General features: G+C 37.6%; 1 protein-coding gene across 1 annotated transcript in view; it reads right to left on the bottom strand.

Annotated features, from left to right (window-relative positions):
• PIAS1 (protein inhibitor of activated STAT 1) overlaps positions 1-11,463 on the bottom strand; it is a 144,011-nt gene that overhangs the window by 33,434 nt on the left and 99,114 nt on the right. Inside the window, exon 7 of the mRNA XM_003784457.3 lies at positions 5,236-5,341. Coding sequence (XP_003784505.1) covers positions 5,236-5,341 — 106 coding nt within the window. The remainder of the gene's footprint in view (positions 1-5,235; positions 5,342-11,463) is intronic.

Below are 11,463 nucleotides of genomic sequence, written 5' to 3'. Positions count from 1 at the left end.
CCCGGCTATTTTTTGGTTGCAGCTGTCATTGTTGTTTGGTGGGTCCGGGCTGGGGATTCGAACCCACCACCTTAGGTGTACGTGGCTGGCACCTTAGCCGGTTGAGCTATAGGCGCCGAGCCAAGAATACATTTTTAAAGTAAATGCAGGATATGAGAACTTAAACAAGGGCAATGATGGTAGGGATAGAGAGAAAACACATTTGAAAAATATTTAGGGTGTAAGTTTGACAGGACTTGAGTGCTTAGTTTTAAACACTTGGGAATCAGCAGACTGTTTAAAGGTGAAGTCAGTTAGCAATACAAGTCTGAAATTCAGGAGTGAGATCTGCCATGTTTGGGGGTGGGTGCTAGTTTAAACCACAAGAATATGTAGAAAAGTGGGCCAAGAATGAAACCCCAGAAAACACCAACATTTAGGATGTTTCCCTTAACAGGATTCCCTGAAGACAAGTGATTAAGAAAAAGTGGTCAGAGAAGAGGAAGAAAAGAACTTTAGGGAGAAAGTAGTCCGTGTCAAATGCAGCAGAAGTATTTCATTTCATTTAAGGTGAAAACTGAAAAGATATACTTTAATTTGGGCAATCAGACTATCACTTGTGACATCAGAATTAGCAGTTTCAAAGAAATGGTTGGGGGAGAGTTAAAAGACCACTAATGAATTGCAGCAGTGAGATAAAAAGAGCAAACATAGGCTACTCTTTCATAAATCTGGATAAGAACAACAGAAGGAACACAGAGCTTTACTTAGTGGGGAGCATGTTTTCTTTCTTTTTTTTTTTTTTTAATGAAAAGCTTGACAGGGAAGGGTGACAGGAAAAGGCTGCAGGAGGGAGAAACTGAAAACAGAGGACAAAGAGCAGATAAGTAAGAGATGAGCCAGGTCTCCTAACACTGTTACTGAGCATCTCTACCTTTATGTTTCATCACATCTCAAAACACAAGACTGAGAGTACACTCTGATCTCCCCCTTGCAACCTCATCTTTTCAACACTGTTTTCCACTTCAGCAAATGGCACTACCATGTTACCTGGTGCTTATGTAAGAAGCCTAGAACTCATCCCTGACTCCTCACTACCCCGCCTATCAATATAATTTCTACTCTTCAGTTCATCTATTTCTATTATTACCACCTTGGTTCGAGACACCATAATCTCTTACATGCACTATTGTATAGATTCCTAACTGGCCTCACTGCATGAGCCTTGCCCCCTTTGATTTAGTCCACAAAGTGAGGATTAGATTATCCACTGTTTAAAAAAATCTTTTTTTTTTTTTTTGCAGTTTTTGGCCAGGGCTGGGCTTGAACCCACCACCTTCAGTATATGGGGCTGGCATTCTATTCCTTTGAGCCACAGGCGCCACCCACTGTTTAAAAATCTTTTAATGGGAGTGGTTACGGCACCAGCCCCATACATCAAGGCTGGTGGGCTTGAGTCCAGCCCAGGCCAGCTAAACAACAAAGACAACTGCAACAAAAAATAGCTGGGCATTGTGGCGGGTGCCTGTGGTCCCAGCTACTTGAAAGGCTGAGGCCAGAGAATCACTTGCACCCCAGAATTTGAGGTTGCTGTGAGCTGTGATGCCATGGCACCCTACCCAGGACAATGTAGTGAGACTCTGTCTCAAAAAAAAAAAAACCTTTTAATGGCTTTCTATCTTCTATATGAACGTACACCTGTCTCTCTCTGTCTAGTCACTCTCCTCTGCTCTCTCCACTCTAGCTCTACTGGACTTTTCCCTTGGCATATTCCCTTCCCATCTTTGTGCTTAATTCTTCCTCGTCCTTCTAATATTGTCTTAAGCACCACAACATCAAAGAGGACTATGTTCCCCTGTGCACCTTTACAGAATTCCCTGTCTATCTTCTTTGAGGCACATGTCACAAGTATAACTCATTAATGACTTGTATAATTATTTAATATCTGTCTTTCCCATCTGCCTACAAACTTTGGGGTTTGCACAGATAGTGTGTGTGTGTTTATAGCAATATTCTCCCATGCCTGGAACATAAGTACTCTCAATATAATTTCTTAAATGAGAAGAATAAATGAATAAAAGATTAACTGTGAGCAGGAAAAGCAGGAAAAGGAACATTTCCTCCTGACACTAAAGGGAATACAGTGGGTACAAATTAGGTAAGTTGAAAGGTAATTATGGGGCCATGAAGACTAAGGAAGAAATAGGCAGTTTAGAGCATTCACATCTTGTAGCCCTGATTTTCTTGCACCAGCAGAGTGCTGAGAGAGGGGGATAGCGTTTGAACAGATTATAGCTACGGTGTGAAGTAAATGCTGAAAGAAGAGAAAACAGTAAGGAACTTGATCTAGAGTTAGTAAAAGACTGTTTTTGTGATAGCTGTAAGGAGATTAATTCCATACAAAGGTGAAAACCACAGGACAAAAAACCTTCTAAGTGAATCAGAAAATGGATTTTTCTGTGAAAAGTCTAAATACTACCAAGCTTATTTTTTTTCTTTTTTTTTTTTTTAAGACATTATCTTACTATGTCGCCCTTGGTAGAGTGCTGTGGTGCCTCTTGCCTCAGTCTCCCAAGCAGCTGGGACCACAGGTACCCGCCACAATGCCTGGCTATTTTTTCTTACAGTTGTCATTGGTTAGCTGGCTCTGGCTGGGCTCAAACCTGCCACCTTTGGTGTATGTGGCTGGTACTACAACCACTATGCTGTGGCGCTGAGCCCAACTTTATTCTTTCAAAAAGATAACAGAACCTAAAATTTCACCAAAATTTTGCTAGAAGAATTTATTTGTAAGGTTAAGAATAACTTACAATAAATATTTTTGTAAGTAGTTTGATTCTTTAAAACTATCTGAGATAATTAACATTTCCTTTTATTAAGTTATTTTTTGTCATTTTTTTTTTTTTTTTTTTTGAGACAAGGTCTTCTTCTGTCACTCAGGCTGGAGTGCCATGGGATGATTATAGCTCACTGTAACCTCAAGCTCCTAGGCTCAAGTGAGCCTCTTGTTTCAGGTTCTGAGAAGTTGGGACTACAGGTTCATCCCACCACATGTAGCTAAATTTTTTTTTTTTGAGACAGAGTCTCACTTTGTCATCCTCAGTAGAGTGTAATGGTGTATCACAACTCACAGCAACCTCCAGGTCTTGGGCTTAGGCAATTCTCTTGCCTCAGCCTCCCAAGTAGCTGGGACTACAGGCACCTGCCACAATGCCCAGCTATTTTTTGTTGCAGTTTGGCCGGGGCTGGGTTCAAACCTGCCACCCTGGGTATATGGTGCCAGCGCCCTGCTCACTGAGCCACAGGCACCGTCCAACACATGTAGCTAATTTTAAATTTTTTTTGTGGAGACGGGGTCTCACTATGTTGCCTAAGATAGTTCTAAAGTGATCCGCCCAGCTCAGCCTCCTAAAGTGCTAAAATTACAGGCACATAGCCAGTAGCTATGTCAATTTTAAACAATACTTAATTATATTAATTTATTGGGAAAGTTCTTTTTTATAGTTAGCATAAAGGTAAATAAAGTGTTCTTTAGTGCATTACAACAAGTTTCTTACTGGTGGCATGCATATTAATATTCCATTTGTTCCCTTAGCCAATAAGTAAGATACAAATTGCCACAGAAACCTCATCCAACATGCAATTACTCTCCATATCCAGAAGTATTTAGGAGTTGAAGTAAGTAGCTTTTGAAATAAATAGCTAAAAATAGTACTATTAAGCAAAAGCTGCTTAATACTAGCTAACAGAGGTTCTTAGAGAAAATAAAGTAATTCCAGCTTCGCACTTCCATCTCCCTGCAGGTGGTGCTATAGCTAAAAGTAGAAAAGAGTGAACAGCTTGATCAAAGACAGCTTGCCTTATTGTTGTTGTTACTAAATATAACAGCTTTATCTGCCTTATTTCTTGGTATTCCCTATCCACTTAGGCTCACATGAGTCCATAATGCTTTCTGACTGACTGAAATTCTAACACTCTGAGGCACATATAAAGATTCTCAACAGAATGACCAGGAATAACTTTAGCAAGACTGTGAAGAAAGTTCTCTTGCACTCTTCTTCAAGGCAGATGTCTGCCCCTTCTCTTCTTTTAGGATCCCCACTATTTCCTTATCCCTGCCAAATGGTTCCAAACCAGTGCTGTCATTCTAGCTCTCCCTCCGTCACATGTCAACATCACGTGTCTACATATGCCTACGGCGACATTAACCAAAAGTGTGCTTCCTCTGACTTATGGTTACCTCCATTTTTAAAAGGGCCCTTTTAATATAGAAAAATCCTTCAATAAACTATTATGGGCACAATGATATTCAGGGGGTACTGGGATCTTTCATCTGACATAGAAATAGTTTACAGAAAAGGATAACATGTATGCTTACACAAGAAAGTGAGAGGCAAGCTGGCCCTACTGTCTTAACTCTTTCCACCAGAGTGCTCCTAACTCCAAATCTGACAGCAAACTACATTAATCAACTAACATCAAGAGTCTTTAAAGGATAGTTCTCTAATTCTTGCTTGTAAAAGTTTTGTTCCCTATAATTATTTATTTTCTTTTAACAAAGAAAATGAAGGAAGAACTTAGTTTACCTCTTTGAAAAGGCCACTGACCTCTGGCCTCAACCCTTAAAAACTGAAGCCAGAATAGTCTGTTAGCAAACATTACATCTCAAATCCAACACATCAAAATGAACCATCCAGAAATTCACACCTACGAACCAAGATACTGAAGAGGCTTTAGAAACTGTACGGTACAAACATGTTGGTACAGATGGGGAACATGACACTCAGGAATAGAGTGACTTGTCCGAGGCCACATATTGATTAATGGCAGAACCCACATCATTATTATTTCTCCCACCCCACTGACTCTTTTTACTTTGCTAATGCAAGGGCATAGCCATCACATAACCCTGTTTTCCTGGATAAACCAATAATCTAAAATAATTCTCAAAATTTATGCCAAGATTTCCTTGCCATTTCCTAAAATTCCTTAAACATTTAATTATGATTGATTTAAGTTATGACACGGACTTACAAAGTTAATTTTCAGATCAATAAAATATAGATTATAAAATATAGCTTATTACAAGGATATGAAAACCACTGTTAAGGGCTTATTTTGTAAGTTCACAAACCTTGACAACAGGCTCTAGTTAAAAAAAAAAAAAAAACCCTGTAATTTTTTGGTTGAGAAACTCCTACTCTAACCTGACAATACAGTTCAGCTGCACAAATAAAATAAGTTTATCATACGTACTTAAAGCTCTAGAATGATCCGGATTCCTTATTCCCTTTGCTCGTAACCTCTGAAGAAGAACTGTTGAAGACAACTGTTTTACAAGATATACTGCCATGGAATAGTTCTGGAAAAAAAAAAAGATGTAGAAAACAAACAACATATGTAAGTAAATAGTACATCTATTTTAATCCCACAGTCTCAGGGAAGGAAAACTAACACTTCTTAGAACACCTGCTGTGTGTCAAGCACTGTCTTAGGTGTTTTTATGAATAGTAATTAATATAATCCTGACCAAAAAGCTGCTGAGGTGATCATAAACCTATGGATAAGGAAATTAAAACACAGAGAATTAAAAGAACTTGCCCTAATTTTGCATCTTTCAAGTGACAAATCCAGATTTTAAACTCAGGTTTGTCATGTTCCTATGTTCCCTGAGTACCTATGAAGCTAATGAACTTAACACACTTAAAATAAAGAACACTGTTTAAATATAAGCCAAGGACAATAAGATGTCCAAGTTATCATAAACTGTAGTCAATAACAGATTTATCTAAAATAGCGGCAATTTTTTTTAAATCACAAATGAGATTGGCTTCCTAAGTTACACCTTTTAACCTCTATGCCTTCAACTAGCTCTTGAAAAGAGCCTACCCAAGCCAAAATCACAACAACCACAGGGAATATTAAAAAGCATTTCCAAAGAGAAGCTACCACCACTTTGGCAAATGAACAGATGGAATATCCACAGCTAGCAGAGGGACTACCCAGAGAAAATAGTGGGAGATGGGGCGAAGAAGTAAGTTAATTAACAAGCTGAGACTGAGTGAAGGGCACATGGTTAGACAAGAAGAAGAAAGAAGGCTGAGGTTTATGAAAGGAGAGAGATCTAAATGAGAAGGACCACCTTCCATTTGGTGCTGGGATGAAGAAGAAGATTAAGAGACTTGAAAAGAAGCAAAAGGCTGCCATCTTATACTTTATAGTTACATACATTTTTCAAAACACTCTCAACATACACTATGTATTTCATTTAAACTTTGCAGAAAGCTTGCAAAAGATAGGGAGGATAGTTTTTTTTTTTTTAAGTGAAAGATTTTTGTGGCACAAAAAGATTATAAAATCTGCTCATAATCATGCAACTGCGTGGTGAAATAGGCACAGAAAACAAAAGGAAAGAGTCTGAGCACCAGGAGAAGGGACTTAATGATCAAGGCTAGTGCAGTTCTTTACTTCTTGCTTTCACATGCCCCCTTGCTTTGACCCTCCTAATCTAGTTCAATGCACAATCCAACTTTCACACTTTGAAAAATGCAATCTCCTCTTTTGGTAGAAAATATCCTACAGGACAATCTGAAGGTCAAGTTTTCAATTAAAGTTCAGAAACCTATTCATGTTCATATACTACACATTTGGAGGGGGTGTCAAAAAAGCTAATTTACTTTCATTAATAAATTTCACAATATACTACTAAGGAGCAAGTAACCTTATAACTTTCCTAAATTTTGGAGCATACAATATACTAATCTAACACAGAACTGAACAGTTTCCTTTAGAAAAAAGTGCCTTATTCACCATTATTACTTATTTGCTTCATGCTGCAAGTATGATACGAACTGGAGAAATGCTAATTAACACTGTGAAATCATGTATTGACAGCTTGAATCTTCAGAACTTGGAATTACCCTAAGGCTTTATATACATATTTAAGAAGAGATTAAAAAGAAAGTACAACAAGTTCAACAAAAAGGTACATTCACTCTAGTTAAGACCTAACAAAATAGAAAAAAAGTAGCAAAAGAATGTCAGGTATTAACAAATGCCACTTGTACTAATAATATGAAATTAAACTTACATTGTATGAAAAAGGTTCAGCAGCAAAAACCCCAGAACTTAACAGTAGCATAGTACCTCTTAGGTAATTCTATTGTTCCTGCTAACCTTTCCAAGTATTACCTAACTCCAACTATTGGTATATATAGTATTACATTGATAATCTTGGTTTTTGGTTTTTTGAAAGTCTTCCAAATTATTTATTAAATTCACAAGACACTTCCTCTTCAATTGAAATATAATCTACTTATGATATGTCCCTTTACACCAGTATAAATTGAGGATCCCTTATCCAAAATGCTTGGGACTAGAAGTGTTTTATGTTTGGGATCATTTCAGATTTTTATATTTGCATTATACTTACTGGTTAAGCATACCCTAATCTGAAAGTTCAAAATCTAAAATGCTCCACTGAGACTTTCTTTTTTTTTTCTTTTTTATGGAGACAGAGTCTCACTATGTCACCCTGGGTAGAGTGCCGTGGCATCACAGCTCATAGCAACCTCAAACTCTTGGGCTTAAGCGATTCTCTTGCCTCAGCCTCCCAAGTAGCTAGGACAACAGGCCCCTTGCCATAATGCCTGGCTATTTTGTTGTTGTTGTTGTTGTTGTTGCAGTTGTCATTGTTGTTTAGCAGGCCCAGGCCAGGTTTGAACTGGTCTGTCTCTAAATATGTGACTGGTGCCCTACCCACTAAGCTACGGGCACTGAGCCACCACTGAGACTTTCTTTGAGCATCATATTTTGGATTTTATAGAATTCTGAATTTCAGATTAGGGATAGTAAACCTATATTTAAATAATTTCTTTTCAAATAATGAGAGTGTGATAAATGCTAAATGCAGTGAATACCCTGAGGTAGGATAAGACTTTACAATATTGCTCACTCACTTCCTTCAGGCACTGTACTAGCTCTCCTATTTATTTCACTTGAACAGACATATTTATAAAATTTCTCAATGGCAACCAATCATACAGAATTCATCTGCCAAACAGTAAGAGAGTACACACAGACTATTTACAGTATCTTCACAAGTTAAAATAAAATAGTGATTTAAAAACAATCTATAAGTTATCTTCTGGGCTTCAGAAAAGAATAATTTTCTGGCTTGGTGCCCGTAGCACAGTGGTTAGGGCACGAGCCATATGCACTGAGGTTGGCAGGTTTGAGCCCAGCCCAGGCCAGCTAAACAACAATCACAACTGCAACAACAACAAAGTACCTGGGTGTTGTGGGGGGCCCCTGTAACCCCAGCTACTTGGAGGCTAAAGCAAGAGAATCACTTAAGCCCAAGAGTTTGAGGTTGCTGTGAGCTGTTACTCTACGACACAGTGAGACTCTGTCTCAAAAAAAAAAAAAAAGAATAATTTTCTTATAATATTTTAACTTAAAAAAAAAAAGTTTCCCAACTTGTAGATCTTTAAATCTCTGCAGATTGGAAGCCTTTCCACGAAAGCGTATTTTCCCTCCTCCCCTAGTGCTACAGGTGAGGAACCATATTCTCCTTCTCTCCCATAGTTCAGACCTTTTTACTATTTTGCCAAAAACACGCCACTTCTCCCTTGGTAGGCTATACTTTTCACACACAAAAACAAAACATTTTCAACACTTTATTCAAAAAGGGGGGAAAAGGGTACATCAGAGGTAAAACATTAAAAAAAGATTTAAAAGTCTAATAGTGACATATTAATTGGCAGAAAAATCAAGGAAAAACTATAACCCTGATAGGTATCAAAAAGGATTTTGATAATTTTCTTTTTTTTTTTTTTTTTTTTTTGAGACAGAGACTCAAGCTATCCCCCTGGGTAGAGTGCCATGGCATTACAGCTCACAGCACAGCAACCTCCAACTCCTGGGCTCAAGCGAGTCTCCTGCCTCCGCCTCCCAAGTAGCTGGGACCACAGGCGCCCGCCACAACGCCTGGCTATTTTTTGGTTGCTGCCGTTGTTGTTGTTTGGCGGGTCCGGGCTGGGGATTCGAACCTGCCACCTTAGGTGTACATGGCTGGCGCCTTAGCCGGTTGAGCTATAGGCGCCGAGCCGATTTTGATAATTTTCAAGATGCATTTCTAACAAAGATATCCAATAAAAGAGAAATAAAGGAATATATAATTCATATGATTAAATTCTACCCCAAATTAAGAGCTATTGTAATACTTAATGTTAAAACTATAGCAGTATTCTCATCAGTAGAAAGAACAAGTCAAATATGTCCACCAGCACCTGTGTTATTTAACATTGTTTGCAAAGTTCTAGCCACTAGAATAGAATAAGAAAAAATGCTATAAGTATTAGGATTATCATATCTGTATAATGATATACCTTAAATTCAATACTGTCTACCTAGAAATACCAAGAAATCATCTAAAAAGCTATTAGAATCAATATATGAATCTAGTTACGAAGTAAATTTTCAGAAATAACTAGCTTTTAAATGAATCAACAATAAATAAATTCTTTAGAACATACACGTGTAATAGAACAAAGGCCTTTTTATAATAGCAATGATAATAATAACCAACCCAGGAAATAACAGAATTTGTAATAAGTAATCTATTAAACTGCTAAGGAACATAAAACGGGATTTGAAAATACAGTTGCTGCAGCAGGTACTTTAAATACTGTAAATAAATGAATTCTTCCTAAATTAATCTATTAACTTTAAAGAAATCTCATCCAAATTCTCAGAAAGATGTAGGGGTGAGGCAGGGAAGGGAGAAGAACATGATAGAGTAATTCTACTGTTCATCTGAAAGAATATATGTGAAAAAAGGGCAGTGTGGGGGGAATAAGTCTTACTCTCACTAATAACTTTTCTAACCTTTCACTCTCCTCAAAGCCCTAATTTCTTCCTTCACTGTGTGCTAACTTACTTCACACTTCCTATCTCACCCACATAAGAGAATTCATCAAATTAGAATGTACCAAATACATACATGTATCTATTACATGTATATACATGTATATACCAAATACATACATCTAGTCCTTTTATTTTCCCACTAAAATAGCTGTCATTCTTGGCTATCTTGCGTTCCTTCAACTATGAAATTCACTATTGATTATCTTCTACTTTCTTTCTTGTGTATTTGATCTCTTATTCTCAAAAAGATCCCCACCATCATTTTCTAAACATGTTAAAGACTCTCCCATTAAAACAAACAACTTTCTCATCTCACATGAGAGAGTTCAGCTCACCCTTACCTCTTCCAAAGTCACACTTCTATAAGTCACAATTTCCATGACCCCACCTCCAGCTCATCATAAGTAGGCTTCTACTCTCATCATCTACCAAAACAGAGCTCAGGCTAAGTCAACTGCATGTTCATAATTCAAAGAGCATTTTCTCAGACTTCAACATATTTGACCTCCTCAATATCTGTTCAATACTGCTCACCATCTCCTTCCTTTCTGAAACTCTGCTCTTGGCTTCTATACCCATAACCCCCATCCAACCTTTTTGTCACTTTTATCACTTATCTTCTGCAGGCTCATCCTCTTCTTCTCACTATTAAATGTTATAATTTCAAGGACAGCTCTTAGGAGTCTCTTTTCCTACTAGACATATTACACCTAACCAGTGTCAGCTCTGTGTGGCTTCATTAACCATCAATATGCAGATCACTCACACATTTCTTTTTCTCTAACCCAAATTTATCCCCTGAGCCTATCTGCTCAATTGTCTATTCAAGATATCTCACGTGTTCTCTCTCTCTCTCTCTCTATCTCTCGTCAAAGTGCTCTTTAATATGCTGTGAAGTTACCACATACCTCTGCTTGATAGTACTTAAGTAAGTTTACATATTCTTGTGTGTAACCAACTGTACCCTAGGTCTTAGGCCTCAGGAAAGCAAACATTTTTCTCTCTCTACAGTACTGCCAATTTTGAGTATAGTATATGGCACACAGGGAGCAGTCAATAAATTTCAAATGAATTAATAGATATAAATTCATATTATTTCAAAACTACAATAATTTAAACATTGTAAGTTTTTGAAACCTGTCCCAGAAAAAGAATGCTAAATTAATAAACAATACAGTTTTATTGTATGATTTTTGTTTATTCAAACAAAAGTTCAGAAACATACCCAAGATATGTAAAAATTAAATATATAACAGTGAGTACTTCAGAATCAGCATTTAGTTAATAGTGCTAGAATTGGCTATTCAGAAAATGAAAGCAGGCTCAGAGCCCGTAGCACAGTGGTTATGGTGCCAGCCACATATACTGAGGGTGCCAGGTTCAAACAAGGCCTGAGCCAGCTAAACATTTGGCAGGTGCCTATAGTCCCAGCTACTTGGGAGGCTAAGGCAAGAGAATCACTTAAGCCAAAGAGTTAAAGGTTGCTGTGAGCGGTGATGTCACAGCACTCTACCAAGGGCAACATAGTGAGACTCTGTTTCAAAAAAAAAAAAA

This window comes from Otolemur garnettii, unplaced genomic scaffold, assembly GCF_000181295.1.
Source record: "Otolemur garnettii isolate 467f Iridium unplaced genomic scaffold, OtoGar3 scaffold00011, whole genome shotgun sequence".
NCBI lineage: Eukaryota > Metazoa > Chordata > Mammalia > Primates > Galagidae > Otolemur > Otolemur garnettii.
Note: the sequence above shows the minus strand (reverse complement) of the source record. Positions and strands in the feature narration are given on the sequence as shown.